Source organism: Tigriopus californicus, chromosome 7, assembly GCF_007210705.1.
Source record: "Tigriopus californicus strain San Diego chromosome 7, Tcal_SD_v2.1, whole genome shotgun sequence".
In the NCBI taxonomy this organism is placed as follows: Eukaryota; Metazoa; Arthropoda; class Copepoda; order Harpacticoida; family Harpacticidae; genus Tigriopus; species Tigriopus californicus.
Genome location: NC_081446.1, coordinates 11,218,935 through 11,240,465, shown reverse-complemented (window position 1 = coordinate 11,240,465; position 21,531 = coordinate 11,218,935). Strand labels below are relative to the sequence as shown.

Genomic DNA, 21,531 nt, shown 5'->3' with positions numbered 1-21,531 from the left:
TCGAATCAGGAGCTATGCATGCTACAGTCGATCATGATGATCATATTTCGTTCATTCTTTTGGTACTTCACTTTATATTCGTAAGGCTCTTAAATTGCCATTGAAAAGTCTGCCTGTTTGCCTCTTGAGAGTGAGCCACAAGCTTTTGAGAAGAGACGTGAGATGTCGAACATCAATTATTAGATCAGAGAGCATCGAGTCATTCCTTATGCACAGTAATGTAATCGTATTTCCTATTCTGAAATATGGTAAGAAATTTGCAATTTCCTTCTATGAAGGAATGTGAATCCATTTCTCATTCCTTCTTGTACCAGGACAACCAATTTTACCTCAAAATGTGATGTTAATTGACAAGAACATTATATACGAGGGCAACTTCTCTCACATTGAACACTCAATAAAACATGTTGATGCAATCTGCAAGCAGGGGGTTGTCCACTTCTTTCTCAACACCCTTAAACAAAGATCAGACATTGGACATCATGATCAAGAATATTAACAATATTGGAAAGACTCATGGGAAGAATCTCTTTTTGCTTTTATCACCTGTCTTGTACTCCAAAAGCTCTTTTGAAGCTCCAAGCAATAATTATCATCAGAGAAAAGCAAAATGAAAATATTGCCGAGTCCCTTTACGAGTACTAACGAAACTGATAATTGTTCTCTATACGTCGAACCTTGCAATCCACAAGCTCAGAGTGCAAGAAGGTATCATTAAAATGAATCTTGTATCAGGCTAAGAATGCATGCAAGATAACTGAATTGAGCGCAAGTGGAAGTAACTGAAATAATCTCGACTGACCAGTTTTAGGGGTCCAGTGAAAATAGCAACTAGAAACTAAGACTCCACCATCCTCGGTGCTCCTTGGTTAAATAATCATTTGTCAACGAGGTGCAAAGTTCAACAGGAATTCCACTTCCACCTCATCTCGGGGAGACATCCACTACTGGCCGTCCATGTGATCGTCAATCTTGACCACCAGTCTGAGAAAGATCGTCCTCAGACTCAGATTTGAATTTTGGGGTCTCTCATTCTTCACATCCCTGGACGATGGCTTCCTCCGACATCATGCTCATGGTCCTCCAGACCATCATGATGATCTGGGATTTCATCACCTATCCGATCTATCAGATGCTGCAAAAACCTTGGGAGAAAGTTCGCATGATTGAAAAGACCTTTGCCAAACCTGTAAAGACCTCGGATCAAGAGATCGTTTACGAGGCTGCGGAAAAGCAGCGTGCCTTGTTCGATGACATGCTGAGGGCCAAGTGTGATACCATGGACAAGGCCTGGCGATGGTCTGTGAGCAAGTATGGCTCTAGGAGTTTGTTGGGGACTCGGGATATCTTGGCTGAGGAGGACGAAGTTCAGCCCAATGGCAAGATCTTCAAGAAGTTTATCCTCGGAGACTATCGTTGGATCTCTTACGAAGGTGTGGACACAACTGCGGATCATTTTGGAAAAGGTTTGAGGGATCTGGGCATGACCTTCCAGGATAAGGTGTGTGTCTTTGCTGACACCAGGAACGAGTGGTTTATCGCTGCTCAAGCTTGTTTCAAGCAATCCTTTGCCTTGGTCACTTTGTACACCAATCTGGGCGAGGAAGCAGTGGAACACGGCGTGAATCAGACCCAAGTGTCCCATATAATTACCTCCCATGATCTTCTACCCAAATTCCGAAGCATCCTCAAGAACACCCCCACGGTCACCAAGGTCATCTATTTCGAAGATCAAGTCAAGTCGACCGATACCACGGGATTCCCAGACAATGTGGAAATCATTCCATTTTGGGATGTCGTTTCCAGGGGCAAAAAGCTGGTCGATGATCCCAAAATGCAGCCTTCCCCACCATCACCCAACGATACGGCCATTGTCATGTACACTAGTGGATCCACAGGTGTCCCTAAGGGCGTCGTTTTGTCACATAAGAACATGTTCTCCACTTTGAAATCCGTAATGTTATCCATCGACATCCAAGCCACCAAAGAAGACACCTTCATTGCCTTCCTGCCGTTGGCCCATGTCTTGGAGTTGTTGTGCGAGAGCATGATGTGCATGTTTGGTGTCAAGATCGGCTATTCTACCCCCAATACCCTCATCGACAAATCTTCCATGGTGAAGCGCGGCTCCATGGGCGATGCCACCATCTTACAACCCACGATCATGGCAGCAGTGCCACTCATTCTTGACCGTGTGTACAAGAGCATCACCGAGGCCGTAGCAAAGAAAGGACCCGGATTCGACCGCATTTTCAAGTATTGCTACGACTACAGAATGAAAGCCATCCTCAAAGGCGAATCGACCCCCATTTTGGACGCTTTGCTCTTCAGAAATTTCCGATCCCTTTTTGGCGGCCGTCTAAAACTTATTGTAGCTGGTAAGTGAATCATTTTAACTGGGAGCCACAAAGATGTGACCTGACCTATGATTCTCGATACAGGTGGAGCGCCTTTGTCTAAGGAGACGCACGATTTCATTCGAAATTGCATGGGATGTCCTGTCTTGCAAGGCTACGGTTTAACGGAAACCACGGCTTGTGCATCCCTCATGGAAATGTGCGAAATGTCCACCGAAGCGGTTGGTCCGCCAAATCAGGGTGTCCAAATCAAGCTGATCAATTGGGAAGAAGGGAACTACAGGGTGACGGATCAACCCCGACCACGTGGTGAGATCGTGATTGGAGGAAATACGGTCGCGGATGGGTAAGAGACTCGACATGGATGGTTTGAGGGTTGGTGTTAATTCTGGAGTATTCTTATTTCTCTCATGGTTAAGGTATTATTTGATGCCAGAGAAGACAGCCGAAGATTTCTATGAATCCAATGGGCGAAGATGGTTTAAAACTGGCGATGTGGGACAATTTGAGCGTAATGGAACACTGAGAATCATTGATCGGAAGAAGGACTTAGTCAAGCTTCAGTTCGGCGAATATGTCTCTCTGGGGAAGGTAGAAGCTTGCTTGAAGACTTGTCCTATTGTCGACAACGTTTGCATCTACGGAGAGTCTTCAAAATCGTACACGGTGGCTCTGGTTGTGCCCGATCAAGGTCAAATGAAGGTTCTGGCCAAGAAATTCGGCAAGGACAACTTATCGCACGAGGAGCTGTGTGAGGATCACGATATCACGGGAGGTGTTTTGCGAGAGCTCGTGAACCATGGGAAGAAACATAAGTTGGAAAAGTTTGAGATCCCCGGGGCCGTGAGTCTTTGCAAAGAGCTTTGGGCGCCAGAATCGGGATTGGTCACCGCCGCATTCAAATTGAAGAGGAAACCTATCCAGGAATTCTACCAAAGAGACCTCGACCGCATGTATGGATCTGCGGGTGGCAAATAAATTGGGGTCATGATGGGCGTATGTGCGTTCAAACCAACATCTGTGTCCGCTTGACAATCCGGACGCTATTTATGACATGCTCAAAAAACTTTGTTTTATTGCAATTAACCTATCAATATATAAACAGTGAGGTCTCGTCAACCTCTCATGATGTTCAAAGTGTGAATGTGAGAATGAGGAAAATACACCAAATTGTTTTTGTTGCAATCGCATTTCCCTTTTTCGTATTTATTTCATTTACCTGACGAGCAGGCAGGTGATCAGCACAAATTTAACAATACACCTTCAATTTAGACACCTTTTCGATATTTTGCACCATGACTGAATTTGGTCATTTCTTGTCCAGACACGCCACAAGTTCCGATACCCACGCGTCCAGATGTATTCTCCGGGGTCTTGAAAATACTCTTCTTGACGAATCCTTTCTTTCCAAATGCCTGAAACGAAAACACAAAATAGAGTTCAATGGCCGATTACATACACATGATGGAATTTGGCCTGTTTGAAAGGGCATTTCTTGGAAATGCATACCGAAAGTGTTCTTGATTGAGGTTGGGTTGCTGTGTTGGAATCTCTATTGATTGAACAGCTCTTTCAAAACTTTAAGCGCAAAAGCCAGTTTTATTCTATATCCATTGCTCATAGGGAGAACTGAGCGCGCAAAAACTGTTTTTGGACGTTCAAATATCAAATGATGTACAAAATCTCAAGATGTTCTACAATTTTTTTTCCGCAATGAGCCTGAAAATTTGCGCCAATAGAAATATATTCTGTTTTTTTGCTTGGTTTTTCAAGGGCTTAACTAACCGCTACAGGGAATGTAATCCCCAGTACTAATAGAATGAAAGGTTAAAGTTCGTCTATTTATTACCTTTCAATCTTTATATAATATTTGGTCTATCAACGAATTTGAGTTGGCAGACCGAGCTAGTCCTTGAATGTAGGGTTGATCTGGAATGCAATCGAAAAATTTGTCCAAGTCTGACTTGAAAGATGCAACCGGATCTACAAGGCCCACGTATTCCCTACGAATATTAGAGGGCAGCAATTGAACAATGAAGGAGCCCGAGAAAGAAGAGATGTGGACTTCATTGTTCTAACTAGGTCGCTAGTTCGAACTAGCCTGGATTCTCGAGGGCTTGAAGGTGCTCTCAAAATGCACATTAAGCCTCGACGGTCACTAGAATTGACCCTAAATCCTGGGTTGGAACAAAGCTCATGGATACTTTTGAAGAAGTACAGTTTCAGATAGATACCTTTCGTACTTTCTCTGAACACTGCACAGTCCCAACTTTTCTAGTCTCTCCCAATACGAGAGCTCTCTCATTCCTGTGATGTTTCTAGTGAAACATTTTTGGACTTGTTCGAACTTTTGCAAACCTGCTGAACACATTGGAGCCCAATTGGTTGAAGCATATTTAAGATGTGGCTAGACAATCAACTTGTATAGAGTTAGCATCGTGATGCTATCTCTGGACTTAAACGTGCGATATATCCAACCACAGATTTGAAAAGCTTTATCCACCTTCAATTGGATATGCGCATCGACCTTTCCATTATTTTGGAGGACTACACCTAAATCTTTCATACATGAGACCTGCTCAATATCTTTACCTCCATGATCTACAAGTGGAGTATTTAAAGGAGTTGGCCCAAACGTCATTGAGATGAATTTCATTCCGTTCAGGGCCATATTACTCTCAGTTACCCATGTGTAGATTCGATCTAAGTCCTTTGCAAGGCTAGTGGAATCTTGGCCATTCCTACCAGAAACTAACTTTGTATCGTCAGCATAAGAAGAGAGATTGGCAGTAATACCAAGCTTTTGAAGCGGGGTAACGAATATTATAAAAAGGAGGGGCCCTAAGATGGAACCCTGGGGAACACCTGACTTGACATCATGTATGTCACTAAGGGATCCCTCGACCATAACAATTTGCTTCCTGTCCTGAATGAAGCTTCTTATCTTATGAGGAATCATATTTAAAGGTTAGGCGATTCCTTTTTTCTTACCGCGGGGAGATGAAATAATTTGTGTCACAAGGCCGGTTGGGCACTATAAGGCAGCTTGGACTAGCTTGAGCCGTTACAATTTTTTTTCCTTAGCCCTACCGTGGCCTTAGCCATGAATATAATCGTTGTGAATCAAATAATAAACTCTTTGGCACACTTTTCACCCAAAAAAGTATTTATTACTTGCCTGAAAAAATTATGAGCGTCAAATACGATAAACTTGTTACATCGACGGAACTGATAATCAGAGCGGGATTGTCTTTGCCGCTGCGATAGTACGAGCCACAGAGGAGCCGGCCAGTAAATTTAACGACATAAATTTGAAAAGCAGATATTTGGCTCCTGCGTGAGTAATTTTTTTTTTTTATGAAACATGTGCCAAAGAGTTTATTCTTTGATTCAAAACTATGATATTCATGATTAAGGCCTTGGTCGTGCTTAAAAAGGAAATAATACATGTAACGGCTCAAGATAGCCCAAGCCGCCTCAGAGTGCACGAACGACCCTGTGACTACTGATGGGGATCAAATTAATAATCACTGAAGGTTGCAATTAGGGCTGCCAATTGACATTTTCAATGGCATATGACATTAGTGGTGGGAAGCTGTAAACCCGTTAGTTAACCTCAAAAAGTAATCCTGATTTTTCTTCCGTCGAACTAGGGTTGCTTTTTGCTTATACGTGACATTTTACGTCACAATAGAACCGGCTGGTGCTTTCACTTTCCCAGTTTTCTGGCAACCTTGAATTTGAAATTTGATTTGATCCCATCACTACCTGTGACACTATTTTATCTCCCGGCGGTAAGTAAAAAATGGAATCACCAAACCTTTAAAGAGCATTCCTCATTGAGAACCTTGCCTTGGATCCCAATGTCATGAAGTCTATTCAGCAAAAGGCCATGATCTACTTTATCAAAGGCCTTGGCAAAATCAAGATAGACAACATCAACTGACTCGTACCTTTCCAGTCCTTCAATGACCTGCTCTAAATGCTCAATCAGTTGGGTAACCGTGCTAAAATGTGCTCGGAACCCATGCTGGATAGGAGGAAGGACTTCATGAATATCAAGAAATTCAACAAGTTTGGACCTCATGATCTTCTCAAACACCTTCGCAATATTCGAAGTGAGAGAAATCGGCCTATAATTACGTACTGGGGAGCGACTTATCTCCCCCTTTGAAAATTGGAACCACATGAGCTACCTTCAGAGAAGAGGGGAACTTGCCCTGGTCCAAGATGCAACGCATCAAGTGCGAGAAAACAGGAGCAAGAACCTGTGAGCATCTCATCAGAAACTGAGATGTCACACCATCAGGGCCAGGAGAACTCGAGAGTCTTGATGGTGTGACATCTCAGTTTCTGATGAGATGCTCATATGCTCATATATAGTAAATCCCGCACCACCACCCCATTCTCGTCTGATCCCAAGTCAAGTTTTGACATATTCTTTTTTTTTTTTTTACTTCAAAGATACTGTACTTTTTCAAAAGCATTCATGTGCTGTGTCCCAACCCAGTTTTTAGGCTTAATTATAACGACCGCAGTGTCAGACGGAGAACATATATCAGTTCTTTTCATTTTGAAGTGTTGAAATTCCATTACCAGTATGTAAGTCCCAACTCCCTTCCCAAGAAAAAAAGATTGTGATGCACCACCTTAGATTGGCGAATGATGGCACAACAGGGATAAAAAAAAATAATTTTGGGGTTGGAGGGGGTGGGACATTCCTACAGGTAATGGAATCTTCAACACTTCAAAATGAAAAGAACTGATATATGTTCTCCGTCTGACTCTGCAGTCGTTATGATTAGGCCTAAATCCTGGGTTGGGACAAAGCACATGAATGCTTTTGAAAAAGTACAGTATCAGATAACTTTTGGACCGTCTGTGAATCCTGTACAGTCCCAACCTTTCTAGTATCTCTCTCTCCTTTTCCTTCCAAATATCACATCTTTTTCTCGTTGTTCATACCTTGTGACTGAAATTCTGCCATTTGTTCTTCTCCTTCTCGCGTTCTTTTTCCATGTTCTTGTAACGTTCCATCTTCTTTTGCTTTTTCTTCTTCAGGTACTCGCGTTGTTTGTCCATTTGTTCGCGCTTATTTAGGTTAGACTCGGTGCCAGTCACGCCCATTTTGGAGAACTGAAGCAACCCTAAACTGGTCACGCCTTGTTGACCGTTGTGTTTGAAAGTGAGCGAGACTTCGCCATCCGTAGTGATCTCGTTTATGGTAGCCTCATAATATCTGGAACGAAAATGCAATATAGTGCTCCGTGATCGTAATATGTTTTCGCACCCAATTCTACTTATTTTTGGGATTATTTGACGTTTCAAACGCCCACAAGAAAAGATAAAATCTACAGATTGATGACAAACCATATAAATGTATTTGTAAATATATCATGAAAATCATCTAACAGATATACACTGCTGGCACCCGAGTTGGCACTCTATGCCGAGAATCAATGGACGTTTTTTAAGGTGGGGTTTTCAATGATTTGAGAAATCGTTATTATCGTTTCAAGGGTAGTTTTCTTGAAAAGTGGATTGTTTAAATAGCGAAATTTGGAACCATTTTGGATGAAATTGGTGGCATTTTCTAGTCAATGTGGCCAAGAAATGGTTGGTTAATCAAACATATATTTTCCTGTGTTTCAAGAACAATGCGCACAATTGTTGGACAAAAATGGATAATTGTCGAGAGCTGATTTTCTAAATTTGTAATTGTCCAACCTACTGACAGTCTCATTTCTTACTGGTTGAGCTAGAACATTATTCGAAAGATTTCAAAATGTGACTGGGCGCTCAACAATTTCCAAATAGTGTTACGTAACAACAAACCGATCAAAAGTTGTCGAATGTCAAAACGAGATGTCCATTCCACCCAAGAATCCACCAACTGGAATAAAGTGTCTGTGATTGTCTTGAACACTGTTTGACAGTGTCACCACCCAATCTATGAGAAGCTCCTGAACCTCTAGTAATCCTAACTAATGAGTAGACATCTATCTACGTCGTCTTACAATCCGTCCTTATGCCACAGAGCCTGACATTGTTCGCCCACTTGCCAATGCTTGACCGGCGTCAAATCCTCCACCAAACGCGACCGAGACGACGTCGAAGCCGTGTCAGCCAAGGCCGGGCTAGGGATGCCGGTGGGCGTGGCCGCCGAGGTCGAAGCTCCGATGGCGTGCGAGGCCGAGATCTGCGTCTGAATGAGTTCCTGCGTGAGTTGGATGACTTGTTCCAGGTCGGTCTGCAGCTTGAGCAGTTCCTCGTTGGTTGGTTCCGAGGTCAAGGCCGCTTTGACCTGCTCCAATTGGAGCTGGTACGAGCTCAACTCGGACGCACTCATGGGGCTGGTGGGCAAGATCACGGGCAATGAACACTACGGACCCGCACCAAATTCAAAGCAATCGGATCAACGTAAGAGGGGCAAATTGATTGTTGACAAACCCAGGGATCTTTTCAGGGTGACGAACAAGTTTTCTCGTTTAGGCAGTCCATGAGCTGATGACCGCTATTGAAAAGCTATGACTACCTGAATTGACTAAATTTGTGAGTTGGGAGGTTGGGAGTCTTTATTTAATGAAAATTACCATGTAATGGGCCAGTTAATTCATGGGTTTGATGGATGAGGTGGGGTCAAGTCACACTGAGACAGACAAGGAGTCTGGGGAAGCTATGAGGTCATGAGGAAAGGTAGCGAGAAAATTTAAGATCCCTTGACACCCGGAGGCATGGTCGAATTTGGCTGATGTCAAGGGTCCACCGCTTCTTTCACCTACTTGATCCAGCACCGTCACGAATGGTGTCCAAAAATATCCCGTCCTTTCTTTCGTTTTCTTCCCCAAGTTCTTTTTTATGTATTTATAATCAGGGCTCTTAAAACTGAACATAAAAATGCAACCAAACAGGTGAAAATGACAAGAAACTTTTTAAACCCATCATTAGTAAAATCATGGCCGATCCAAATTGACGGTAATCAAAAGTACCAAAGAACATTAGAAATGTTTGTCAGGCTTTTATGTTCATGAATCATTGTTGCAGGCTCATCTAGATTGTGCTGCTAGAAGCTTGGCTTCTAGCCCAAGGGAAATGTGGGCTAAAGGGTGAAGCCACTCTTTAAATTGGTTTGGCACTAAAATGGTTAGTGTCAGGATGAACTTTGAATGACTTTACTAGAGAATATAGCCATGCACTGGTGCTTAAGTAAAGTATCAACTCCTTGGTGCTAACCTGTCTTCTACTGGATATTTTGGCCAGGAATCGACAGGCATAATTGTTCAAAGGTTGAGTATAAATGTGACAATCCAGCGGCTCAGAAAACAACCTGGGCCACAAAAAGACACCCAAATACTCTCATGGGCCCACGGGAAAAGAGGTGCGGGGGGTAAAGGCGTTCTTTCCGCGTTCAGGAGCAGGGAACAAATCGGTACAAACTACAAGAACACAAAATGTTGCCCAATCATCATGACCAGTCACACATCCCACATTGACTAATGGGGAATAACCCTGTCACCCGACCAGAGTGGGGGACTCCTTTCAAGGCATTCCTCATGACCTGCGGTCCGACCGTGATCATCGATTTTTCGGCCGAGGCTTCCAGCTGAGAGTGGGCTGGTTTTCGGCTGAATCGGCCATGGGCCCCAGCACAACTTTGGCCTGCGATTAATGGGCTCCCATCATTCCGATTTCAGCCTCATTGGTCTCTAGTGCGGATCCCGGCTCCACTGCCCGTGTGCCGCTTTGCTCGAACCCAGCCGGGTCCGTCTGTCTGCGGGGGGTACTACGGGTCGTCGCCCCGCCCCGGCCTAGGGCCCCGTCCGACTCACCTCCCACGCTCCGCCCGCTCAGCCGCATTCGCCCATATCGTCATGTTGAAGGACAAGAACGCCTTGAGCTTTGAGGACAAATGGCCGCAGATGCGTCCGACGCTGTTGAAGCTCCTGCGGCAGATGAGCGTGTCTCGGAGTGAATGGCAGGACCTGTTTTGGTTGGTCCACTCGGTGTGTCTGTGGGACGAGAAAGGCGCGCCCAAAGTCTACGCCGCCCTCAGAGAGGTCAGTCATCGTTTGGACCGACAGACAGACCAAGAGGCAATCAATGCATACATACGTACATACATAAAGCATAGCTAAAGCATACCTAAAGCACGTCGACAGACAGACTGTTCCAATGGCGAGGATAGATGAATCGCCGGAAAAGCCCATTCATATCTATTGGCGTGGTCATCATTACTATTTATTGCCCTGGTTTTATTGGCCGATAGTTAAAACTGGGATAGGACTGGCGCTGATTTTTCGACCAAAACCGGCAGGAGATTTTAGCCTAGGCTCCAGTTTGGTGGGCTAATGCAGGGACTCGAAAGAGTCTTGGGTGTCCTGGGCTAATGGGAAGATTGGATAGACCCATATCATCATACTGTACGTACATGTGTCGACTGTTTACTGTTTAGCCCATGGCAGATGATTCGTCGTCCTGTTGATTTTGAGTCCCTTCCCTAAAACTAAATGGGCCTTCGTGTTTCCAGGACATCTTGGACTTCATCAAACAGGCCCAGGAGCGAGTGTTGTCGCATCAGGAGGACCAGGCCCTCTTAAAGGCCTACATCGCGGAATGGCGGAAGTTCTTCACGCAATGCAGCTACTTGCCCAAGCCTTTTGGTCAGTTGGAGACGGCCCTCCAGGGCAAAACCACCACCAGTCTACAAAAGGGCAAACCCACCGAGGACAACAGCGTGGTGCGCAAGCTCATGCTCGATTCCTGGAATCAGAGCATCTTCTCCAACATCAAAGAACGCCTCCAAAGCTCGGCCATGAAGCTCGTGCACAACGAGCGCAATGGTGAAGCCTTTGACTCGCAATTGGTGATCGGCGTACGCGAATCCTACGTCAATCTCTCGTCCAATGCCGAGGACAAGCTCCAGATCTATCGGGAGAACTTTGAGCGCGCCTACATCGATGCCACCGAGCAGTTCTACAATCTCAAAGCCCCCGAGCATCTACTCGAACACGGCGTCCAGGACTATATGAGGTATGCCGATGCCAAATTACGCGAGGAAGAGCAACGCGCCCAAAAGTACCTCGAGTCGAGCTCGGGCTCGGTTCAGAATCTAGTCAAGTCCTGTGTCGATGTGCTCGTCACCTCAAACAAGGAAACCATCCTGGCCGAGTGCGCCGGCATGATCAAGACCAACGAGACGGACAAACTTCAGCTCCTGTTCAAGCTCATGGATCGTGTGCCCGATTCCGGGATCTTGCCCATGCTCCACGACCTCGAGGATCACATCTACCAGACGGGCATCGCCGATATGATCGAATCGGCGGATGTGATTACGCAAGACTGCGAAAAATATGTGGAGCGTTTGCTCGAGCTCTTCCGTCGATTTAGTCTTCTCGTGCACGATGCCTTCCACGATGACCCGCGGTTCATGACCTCACGAGACATGGCCTTCAAACGGGTGGTCAACGACACGTCCGTGTTCCGGTTAGAGTTGCCCGGGCGTGGTCGAATGTATTCTCGCGTAGTGCCCGAATCCAAGTGTCCCGAGCTGCTGGCTAATTATTGTGATATCCTTCTCCGAAAGAACCCGGTCAGCAAGAAGCTCACCTCGGACGAGATCGAGGCTAAGCTGCGGGAAGTGTTGCTCGTGTTAAAGTACGTACAGAATAAGGACGTGTTTATGCGCTACGCCAAAGGTCATCTCACACGTCGACTCATCCTCGAGACCTCCGCCGACTCGGAAATGGAGGAGAACATGGTCGAGTGGCTCCGAGAGGTGGGCATGCCAGCCGACTTCATCAACAAACTCAGTCGAATGTTCCAAGACGTCAAGGTAAGAAAGACAAGTGTTAAAACGAGTGCAGTCCCGTTCACTTTGAAAAAGGTGTTCGTTACCTGAATTCATTGGTTGGCATATGGGTTTAAAAATAGCGCTGATATCTTTTTCAGTTAACGAGAAGTCAATTGTTTGATCAATGGTAGATAGAAAATCAAAAAGCGTTTGTACTTTGATATCCCATTGAGGAGATGCCTTACTGAATTGATTTTCTTTAGAGCTTTATTGGGTTGGAATGAATGGGGCTTTTGTCGACTCTGGGATGAGATGAATGGGTATGATTGGATTCACGTGAGTCAGCTTGACTCTGATTTATTTCTGTACTTCAACCGTATGTGCTTCAGCGGAAAAGATCGACCTCGACTTAAATGTTTTCGAACTTTCTTCGACGTCAAGCGATCAAAATCAATTCCAATTGTGACACTTTTCAGGTGAGCGAGGACCTGAATTCCCAATTCAAAGACTACCTGTCCATGAATCTTGAAAAGCACAACCTCTCCGATATTATCTCCATCAAAATCCTTAACCAAGGAGCTTGGGCCAAAAGCAACGAAAGGCAGCCCGTTTCCCTACCTCGAGAATTAGAAGACTTTATTCCGGAAGTGGAAGAATTCTACAAGGTAATCGACGCAAACTAACCGTAATTCTTGTCTCCCAAACTCAACTCCTTGGGGTTTATTTCGTTCTCAGAGCAAGCATTCAGGTCGGAAGTTGCAATGGCATCACCACATGTCCAATGGAACGATCACGTTCGCGAACAACATCGGGAAATTCGATCTCGAAGTCACCACCTTCCAAATGGCCGTACTCTTCTGTTGGGAGAACCGTCGTCACGATCGACTCACGTTAGATAACCTCAAATTGGCCACGGAGTTGCCGGACTCGGAAATCCGTCGCACCCTCTGGGGTCTCGTGTCCATGGCCAAATTGAAACGGCAAATCTTGATGTACGAGCCTCAAGTGAGCAAGCCCAACGACTTCACGGACAACACGCAGTTCTGGATCAACCACGAGTTCGCCATGATCAAGAACGGGAAAGTGCAGAAGCGCGGGAAAGTCAGTTTGATTGGAAGGCTTCAGTTGTGCACGGACAAGGCCAAAGAGGAGGAGAACGAGGGCATTATGCAGCTAAGGATCTTCCGTACGCAAGAGGCCATCATCAAGATACTAAAGATGAGGAAGCGCATCAACAATGCTCAGCTTCAGACGGAACTGGTGGACATTCTTAAGAACATGTTCCTACCGTCCAAGAAGATGATCAAGGAGCAAATCGAGTGGCTCATTGAGAACAAGTACATGAAACGCGACGACGACAACATTAATACCTTCATTTACATGGCTTGATCGATTTTGCTACGTGCATACATTTTAGTAGTGGCATCAACATCATTTTTTACGTTTACTACTTACTCACTCCAGGCCAAGAGCTGCAACGAGCGAAAACACAATAAGTGTTAGGGTTACATTCTGAAAAACTACATCCCATTAACCTAATGAAAATTTTCAATGCGCAAACAACCATGAACATGAATAAAATGTATTTTTTTTCCTCTGCCGAAAAATAGTAGCTATTAAAACACTTTCATAAACGTGGACTAAAATAGACACATGGGTGGGTGGTGGTTTGGGAAGCAGATTTAGACACAAGTAATTGCCCATGATCACTCGTCAATCTCGACGATCAAGTCGTCGCCCTCAACTTTCTCGCCCTTCACAACCAATACTTTGGTGACCTTGCCCGACTTTTGGGCTTGCACCGACATCTCCATCTTCATGGCCGAAAGGATTACCAGAACCTGACCTTTCTCCACTTGATCACCCACGTTCACTTTCACATCCACCACATCACCCTTCATGGGGGCTCCCAATTGACCCACATACATAGGGTCAGCCTTGGGACGGAGGTTCAAGGCGCTGGCCATGGATTCATCCTTGATGAACACGGATCTAGAAATATGGATACAATATTGGTTGATGTGTTCCATGCATCTTCATATAAGAGGGTTGTGCCAACAAAAAAAAATATTTTTTCATCGCAATTTTTCAGCATCAATTTTTGCAAACCTTGATCCATTTCTGCCATGCTTATTGGGCTCGGAGAGTTTTGAATGGTGTTCTAAGTCACTTTAGAAGTAGAATTTTAAGAGAAAGAAATTCATTTCATGATCTCTCGGATTGAAATTGGAATGATCTAAATTTGAACACGGGCTTCCCCAACTGTCTAACCCGATTTAACCAGACGAATTACGGATTTATTGTTAGTTTGATTCTCTTGAAAATAGAAATCTCACCTCAATTGACCGTTGAGCTCGAAGAAGACCTCTCGCTCGCCTTCCGGGTTCAGATCCAGGGAGCAAGCCAGAGTTTTGAAATGCAATGTTTTGCCTTGTTCGATGGTGACCTCGAATTCCTCGGCAATCTTGGGGCCCACGAGGAAAATACGGGTGCCCAATTTGTCCACGGGGCCGTATTTCTCGCGGAAATGGAAAAACTCTTCAGCCACTTTCGGATAGAGTGCCGCACTCATCACATCATTATCATTTATTTTTGAACCGAACTTCTCTACCAAAGCAGTCTTAAGCTTCTCCAAATCCATGGGTTCGAGATCTTCGCCGGGTCGTCCATCCACTCGTTCACGTTTGCCCAGGACGTTCGATCGGAATGGCTCCGGAAACCCGCCATGGGGTTGACCAATATGTCCTTGAAGGAAATCCACCACCGAGGACGGGAAACTGAGATCTTCTGCCTTGTCCTCCACATCTTGTCGGGATAGCTTATTCTGCACCATGAATTGGGCTAGATCACCGACAATCTTCGATGAAGGGGTCACCTGCAGCCAAAAAATATTTAGTATCCGAGGCGATGATGGCTTGAGACACGAACAAGCAAGGAACCAACCTTGACCAAGTCGCCCAAGATTTGGTTGGCCTCGCAGTATTTCTCCTTGATTAATTCAAATTGGTTGCCTAAGCCCAAGGAGAAGGCTTGGAATTGCAAGTTGGTGTATTGTCCTCCAGGAATCTCGTGCTTGTAGACATCGGCGTTACCGGATCTCATGGTGGCCGTCGATTCAAAAGGTCCATATAAGTTTCGAGTTTGCTCCCAGTAGGCGGAATACTCGCTGATCTTATCCATGTCAATGCCTGGGACATAGAAGAAAAACGGTATAATAGAGTCTTGCTTGCTCGGTTGAAAAACCATTCAAAAGTACGCTGATTTAATCAATTGAGGGGAACTTCTCGATAAATGATGATCATCTTAGTTTAAGACATGATATCTAACTGCAAATCACACAAAATGTGTTCACTCCTTTTATGTTGCAAGGTTTCAAGGTCTTTGTCGGAATACGAAAATCAATGCAAGTCTACATATTTCTGCCCATATTTCGCAAATTTTCAGACCCACATTTTGCTCCCAGATTCCCTAGTGTACGTAGATCAGCTTATTCAATCATTCATCGAAAAACGTTTCTGCAGTTTACAAAAAGCTTTTCTAAAATCCCCTTTTAAATCGAAAAATACAAACCTTTGGCTTCCTTGTCGGTTCCTTGGAGAGAAGCCACGAAAGCTCCCATGGAAGGTTGCGAGGTCAAACCTGACATGGCGTCGACGGCTACATCGATCACGTCCGCACCCGCATGGGCGCAAGCCAACATGGAAGCCACGCCTGCACCCGCAGTGTCATGTGTGTGGATATGAATGGGTAAATCCGGGTGCTTTTGGCGAATGCTATCCACCAAAAGCGTGGCAGCCCGGGGTTTGAGCAGACCCGCCATATCCTACAAATGGAATGTTTTAACGATACGTAAATTCTTGAGCACCCTCTTGAGTGACTCTGTATATCACGCGAAACAAATGATATTATGGGTGTAAATTAACCTTAGTAACATCTCGGTTTTGTGGTCAAGGGAAAAATAGTTCCGAGAAAACGATAAATGTAACCCATCCAGCCCACACTTAAAACAGTTCTTTTGGAAATGGTTTGCTCGATTTTCAAGCACATGAAAGTACACACCTTGATACACAAAACGTGCGTTCCAGCCTTCACCAACTCATCAGTGAGATTCAAGTAGTACTTGAGGTCGTATTTCGTCTTGCTGGGATCGGTGATGTCGCCAGTATAGGAAATAGCAGCCTCCACGATTCCTCCAGCATTGCCGGCGGCTTCCATTCCCAAGTGAATGTTGGGTAGATAGTTGAGGGAATCGAACACGCGGAACACGTCCATGCCTTCCTTCACCGCCAACTCACAGAATCTATGAGATGATTGATCAGAACAGAGTATTCGATCAAAAAAATCCAAAATGGATTATTTGGAGCAAAACAGTTAACGGTTTGTTTAATCATTGAATGAAGCATTTGTACACACCCATAGCCTTCTAATTCGTTTCAAGCATAGCTATCAATTCTTTTTATAATGAGAAAAAGAGCACGTCACATTAGATCAGATTACATACAATATCTTCAAGATGGAAGCCAGTACAGTCTATGTATGATGAGAAATCGAGGTACAAATACTCTTTAAATGTACTTTCCAACTTTCTACTGCCAAACCTGTAATGTAATTGTAATTGCTATAAAGATCATAATCAAGTAATTAAATCAAATTGTTTTGTAATCAAGTAATTCCCCTTTGAACTATTCGTATTTAAGATGTTTGAACTGAGTAAATACTATATGAATTTCTCTGTTTTACGCGTGGTATATTTTAACCAATTATATCTTATTCGAGGTTGGAAGATATGTCGATTTTCATGAGTGCTTTTTTTTCTAACCATTAATGGAAAAAATTTTTTTTTTTTTCATTTGCTCCGCGTGAGCACACAAGTCCAAATTACTCAAAACCCCAATGCATATAATTCAAGTCATGAACCCTTTTCAACCATATATCTTTAAGTACTTAGGATCTTCATGAAACTTGTCATCCACATGTTAAGATTGGCGAATAGTGCGCCATGCGACAAAACATTTTTTCCCTTTCTCGGGCTCCTTCATTGTTTAATTGCTGTCCTCTAATATTCGTAGGGAATACGTGGGCCTTGTTGATTCGGTTGCATCTTTCAAGTCAGACTTGGACAAATTTTTAGATTGCATTCCAGATCAACCCTACCTTCAAGGACTAGCTCGGTCTGCCAACTCAAATTCGTTGGTAGACCAAATATCATATAAAGATTGAAAGGTAATAAATAGACGAATTATAACCTTTCATTTTGATAATACTGGGGATAATATTCCCTGTAGTGGTTAGATAAGCCCGTGAAAAACCAAACCAAAAATAAAAAGTGAAAACAGCTCAGATATTTTTGACAAACATACGAATGGACGTCTCAAAAAGAGGTTCTTAAAACAGTCGCAAATACTTACAAATATGTGCGGCCTTAATTGCGTAAGTAATCATAATTGAATAGATTTGGCAAGAAAGTAATTGTCACCTAACACAAAACGACGTAATCGATAACATTTGTTCACAATTTTTTGCAGAAAGGTATTGACTCGAGTCTACGTAGTTACCAAAAAAGGGTTTGAGGTAACACTTTGCATTCTCATGGGTTTCGACCTTTGCTTGAATGATTTCCCTTCCTGCTTTTCACATCTAGGTAAGTTTCATCCCTACATATTGCACTTACTTGTGCACCACATTATCGGGATAGGAAGTGTATCCGACGGCATTGGCACCTCTCAAAAGCATCTGGAAAGGTACATTGGGAATGCGTTCTCGCATTGAAGCCAACCGCTCCCAAGGGCATTCGTGGAGGAACCTCATGGCCACATCGAAAGTGGCTCCACCCCAATTCTCCACGGAATACAAGCTAGAGAAGTTGTGAGCCACGAACGGTGAGATCTTGATGAGGTCATGGGTTCGCACTCGAGTGGCCAAAAGAGATTGATGAGCATCTCGGAACGTGGTATCAGTCAAAAGGGTGCCCGGGGCGTTCCGGACAGCCTTGGCAAAGGCCTCTGGGCCGTCCTTTTTGAAGACCTCTCTTAAGCCCACGGGAGGATTGTCTAGATATGAGAGTCACAGTTGGTATGCAACGCTTGCCAAGTTTAACGTAAGAGATCTTATATGTTACCAGACGGTGTTTGAGGCGGGACCACGTGGATATGGGCGGGTTGGATGTCTGTTACTAAAGGCGTGGTGGGACCATTGACCAAGACCGTGCCCAGATAGTTGAGCAGTTTCTGGGCTCGATTTTGAGACGGTTGGAAGTTGAAGAGTTGGGGATTCTCGTCTATGAATCGTGTGTCCACAGCGGCGTTCAAAAACTTGGGATGTTCCAACACGTTCAAAAGAAACGGAATATTCGTCTACAAGTGGAAAGCAGGCAATCAATTGACAGATCTGACACTTGCTGTGATCCCTTTGTCTCATCTCGGAAGCCCTAGGGCTTACCTTAACCCCTCTGATCCGGAATTCCTTCAGGGAACGATTCAATTTAGCTGCCGTGGCCTTCAGAGTGTTGGCTTTGGCAATCACCTTGACCAACAACGAGTCATAATGAGGGGAAACAATGGCCCCAGCAAAGGCCGAAGCACTATCCAATCGAATACCCATGCCTTCTCCCGAGCGGAATACTTCAATTCGACCGGTATCCGGTTGGAAACTTTTGGCAGGATCCTCGGTCGTCAAGCGACATTGGATCGCATATCCCGAGCATCCAATGGAACTCTGATCCATGCCCAATTCAGGCAAGGTCAGACCTTCAGCCACTTTGATCTGAGTTTGGACCAGATCCACACCAGTCACTTCTTCGGTCACGGTGTGCTCCACTTGAAGACGGGCATTGACCTCCATAAAGTAATGTTTGCCGGTCTTGGGCTCGACCAGGAACTCCACGGTTCCGGCATTAGAATATCCCACGGACTCGCACAGATGAACGGCATCTTTGAGGATTGCATCGCGAATTTCAACCGGCAAATTCGGGGCGGGGGCAATTTCTACAACCTGAAAAAAGATTGCATGAAGGTCGTTGTCTTTTCATTCCCGGGTTATTTCCAATCAAAGGACTGATAAAGGATGTTTGCACATGCCACGTGCGATTTGCCGGAGATTAGTGTTCATTTTATTGATACCTTTTGATGTCTCCTTTGAACGGAACAATCGCGCTCGAACAGATGAACAATGTTGCCCGACTTGTCCCCCATCACTTGGACCTCGATATGCCGTGGGTTTTGGACGAATTTCTCGATGAAAATGGCTCCATTGCCGAATGACTTCACAGCCTCGGAATGGGCCCGCTCGAATTGTTCTTCGACATCCTCCAATCGAGTCACTACCCTCATCCCACGACCACCGCCGCCAAAGGCCGCCTTAAATATCACGGGCACGCCGTGTTGTTCACAAAAAGCCAAGGCTTCCTACAAAACAGGACACTGTTTGAAAAAGCAATCCGATTGATACGCATTTGATACCTGATCTACCTTGCCGTTAGTGACAGCATTATCAGTGCCCGGAATAATGGGCAACCCCGCTTTGATAGCGGATTGTCGGGCGGCCACTTTGTCGCCCATTTTAGCCATGACGTGGGCGGAAGGTCCGATGAAAGCGATATTGTTCTCCTCGCAAGCGGCAGCAAAATCCGACCGCTCGGACAGAAAGCCGTAACCGGGATGAATGGCATCGATCCCATTGTTCTAAAAGTCAATGATCATGATTGAAGATTTGCTCTTGCCGATGTCGTCTAGAGCCATTTTATTACTTTTGCCACTCGGATGATTTCGGGAATGTTTAAGTAGGCCTGGACCGGTTCCAAGCCTTTACCGATCAAGTAGGCCTCATCGGCCTTTTGTCGGTGCATGTGCATCTTATCTTGCTCCGAATAGATGCCCACAGATCGAATGCCCAATTCGGTACATGCTCGGAAAACCCGGATGGCGATTTCACCTTTTACAGACAGAAATCATGGACATAAACGCATTAATTGAATCTAGGTGTGACAGGTGAGTGGGGGAAAAGGCCAACAGCCTTACCTCGATTGGCCACCAGAACGCTCTTAATGGGTTTGTACTCCGTTTTGGTGGAATACTGATAAGAGGAGGAGCATCCAGATAAGGCCTGAGAATGGAGCAAGACATTTCGAAAGGCCAAATGAGAAGGACGCGCCCTGGGCAACAACACGCGCAAGACCGTCATCGTGGCCTTCGTTTTACACGCTCAGCTCTGTAATTGATTTGAAGTCGATGATGAGAGGATAAAAACGTGAACAAAACTTGGTTAGAGTGTCATGTTGACTCTTGACTCCGTTGTGCCTAGTGTCTGGAACGCTTGGGGCTTGTGTTGTTCCAATTGGAACACGATAGAGTGGAACATCACACGAGGAAAAGTTGCCTCGAGTGACCACTTCAGATCGTGGAAAGCTGACGGAAAACGAGGAAAGCCAAATTTCGGCCTCGATCACGAGTCTCGTTGGCCTCTTTAGATGTATAACAAAATCGGGGGAAGCATTCAATTAAAGGGATACACATACCATGCTTGTATCGAAATTTTGAGACTGAGTTGCTAGGTGAATGAATAAAAGGGAACATGTGCTTTAATTGGGCAAGTGTTGTTTTCTTTTGGGAGGCAATTAATCGCTTTTCCTTTTTATGACATATCCTTGGCCAAAAGTTTGAAGACAGTTGACAGTCTTGTTGATTGATGGGCCATTGAAAACTCATTTTCCAGGATACATAACGCTAAGATTTTCTCTAACTTTGGCCCCCCCTAAATTTGGACTCGGAACACTCGATTCATAACAACGGCGTCGGGTACTTTTTCAAACATAAAATGCGGCTTTTTCATTTTAATACTGATGTTTTGCCTGTTCGCTTCAATGCTCAAACGAAAAATAATAAGGGCAAATGGTTTGAATGATATCGGTTAATAGACGACCTTCGTGGCCTCAAATATGGTCCCATTCTTCTCCCAAGACTAATTTGGTCAAAGAGGTAACGAACCTCGGCTGTGTGAGACTTCAGTTCCACCTAAAACAGGGTCAATAAAAAATTGCCCCTGGGAAACTCTGATTGATTGGCAGCTTAACCTGGCGTCTAATGAATGAGAATATGAGTCAACTCACCCAAAAAAGTCGACAATAACGTTGAAGACTGAAGAATCGGCAGACAGGACAGTTATCCGACTCGTTTTGTTTTCAACCCAATGCTAAACACAAGATACATACACTCCGATGGATGATCACAGGTCGTTCTGGGCCCGGGACCGGTTTGACTTGAAATACATTCACCAAGTAAGTACGAGAAGAACGAAGGAAGCCAGCAAGGAGCACACGTGCGCAACACTCCCTCCGTGCATGGATCATGGAAGGAGACATGGACTTGAGCCCAGAGGGCCCCTACAACC

The 21,531-nt window shown here is 44.8% G+C and overlaps 4 protein-coding genes across 4 annotated transcripts; 2 read left to right on the top strand and 2 right to left on the bottom strand.

Annotated features, from left to right (window-relative positions):
• The first annotated feature begins 464 nt into the window (after positions 1-464).
• LOC131884134 (fatty acid CoA ligase Acsl3-like) lies at positions 465-3,547 on the top strand. The gene is made up of 3 exons (XM_059231798.1): positions 465-2,378; positions 2,442-2,703; positions 2,777-3,547. The coding sequence occupies exons 1-3, from the start codon at positions 1,052-1,054 to the stop codon at positions 3,333-3,335; spliced, it is 2,148 nt and encodes a 715-aa protein (XP_059087781.1). The 5' UTR covers positions 465-1,051; the 3' UTR covers positions 3,336-3,547.
• On the bottom strand, positions 3,128-8,808 carry LOC131884135 (survival of motor neuron-related-splicing factor 30-like). The gene is made up of 3 exons (XM_059231799.1): positions 8,375-8,808; positions 7,323-7,596; positions 3,128-3,772 (listed from the first exon to the last, which is right to left on the bottom strand). Exons 1-3 carry the CDS (start codon positions 8,704-8,706, stop codon positions 3,626-3,628), a joined length of 753 nt encoding a protein of 250 aa, XP_059087782.1. The 5' UTR covers positions 8,707-8,808; the 3' UTR covers positions 3,128-3,625.
• A 1,183-nt stretch (positions 8,809-9,991) lies between these two features.
• Positions 9,992-13,754, top strand: LOC131884133 (cullin-5-like). The gene is made up of 4 exons (XM_059231797.1): positions 9,992-10,414; positions 10,885-12,189; positions 12,624-12,812; positions 12,883-13,754. Exons 1-4 carry the CDS (start codon positions 10,229-10,231, stop codon positions 13,534-13,536), a joined length of 2,334 nt encoding a protein of 777 aa, XP_059087780.1. The 5' UTR covers positions 9,992-10,228; the 3' UTR covers positions 13,537-13,754.
• LOC131884131 (pyruvate carboxylase, mitochondrial-like) lies at positions 13,716-21,507 on the bottom strand. The gene is made up of 13 exons (XM_059231796.1): positions 21,251-21,507; positions 20,163-20,352; positions 19,892-20,076; positions 19,614-19,826; positions 19,266-19,550; positions 18,586-19,137; positions 18,266-18,500; positions 17,819-18,197; positions 16,207-16,447; positions 15,718-15,970; positions 15,091-15,335; positions 14,484-15,022; positions 13,716-14,139 (listed from the first exon to the last, which is right to left on the bottom strand). The coding sequence occupies exons 2-13, from the start codon at positions 20,323-20,325 to the stop codon at positions 13,854-13,856; spliced, it is 3,576 nt and encodes a 1,191-aa protein (XP_059087779.1). The 5' UTR covers positions 20,326-20,352; positions 21,251-21,507; the 3' UTR covers positions 13,716-13,853.
• Between the last annotated feature and the right edge of the window lie 24 nt (positions 21,508-21,531).

Coding starts and splice junctions, on each gene's coding strand:
- LOC131884135 (XM_059231799.1), bottom strand. CDS start 8,706: ATGAGTGCGTCCGAGTTGAGCTCGTACCAGCTCCAATTGGAGCAGGTC. Junction 7,597..8,374: donor CTGTGGCATAAGGACGGATT/GTAAGACGACGT, acceptor TTTTCGTTCCAG/ATATTATGAGGCTACCATAA. Junction 3,773..7,322: donor GGCAGAATTTCAGTCACAAG/GTATGAACAACG, acceptor TTTTCGTTTCAG/GCATTTGGAAAGAAAGGATT.
- LOC131884134 (XM_059231798.1), top strand. CDS start 1,052: ATGGCTTCCTCCGACATCATGCTCATGGTCCTCCAGACCATCATGATG. Junction 2,379..2,441: donor TCTAAAACTTATTGTAGCTG/GTAAGTGAATCA, acceptor TTCTCGATACAG/GTGGAGCGCCTTTGTCTAAG. Junction 2,704..2,776: donor GGAAATACGGTCGCGGATGG/GTAAGAGACTCG, acceptor CTCATGGTTAAG/GTATTATTTGATGCCAGAGA.
- LOC131884133 (XM_059231797.1), top strand. CDS start 10,229: ATGTTGAAGGACAAGAACGCCTTGAGCTTTGAGGACAAATGGCCGCAG. Junction 10,415..10,884: donor TCTACGCCGCCCTCAGAGAG/GTCAGTCATCGT, acceptor TCGTGTTTCCAG/GACATCTTGGACTTCATCAA. Junction 12,190..12,623: donor GAATGTTCCAAGACGTCAAG/GTAAGAAAGACA, acceptor GACACTTTTCAG/GTGAGCGAGGACCTGAATTC.
- LOC131884131 (XM_059231796.1), bottom strand. CDS start 20,325: ATGACGGTCTTGCGCGTGTTGTTGCCCAGGGCGCGTCCTTCTCATTTG. Junction 19,827..19,891: donor AAATCATCCGAGTGGCAAAA/GTAATAAAATGG, acceptor ATTGACTTTTAG/AACAATGGGATCGATGCCAT. Junction 18,198..18,265: donor CCCGCCTCAAACACCGTCTG/GTAACATATAAG, acceptor TCTCATATCTAG/ACAATCCTCCCGTGGGCTTA.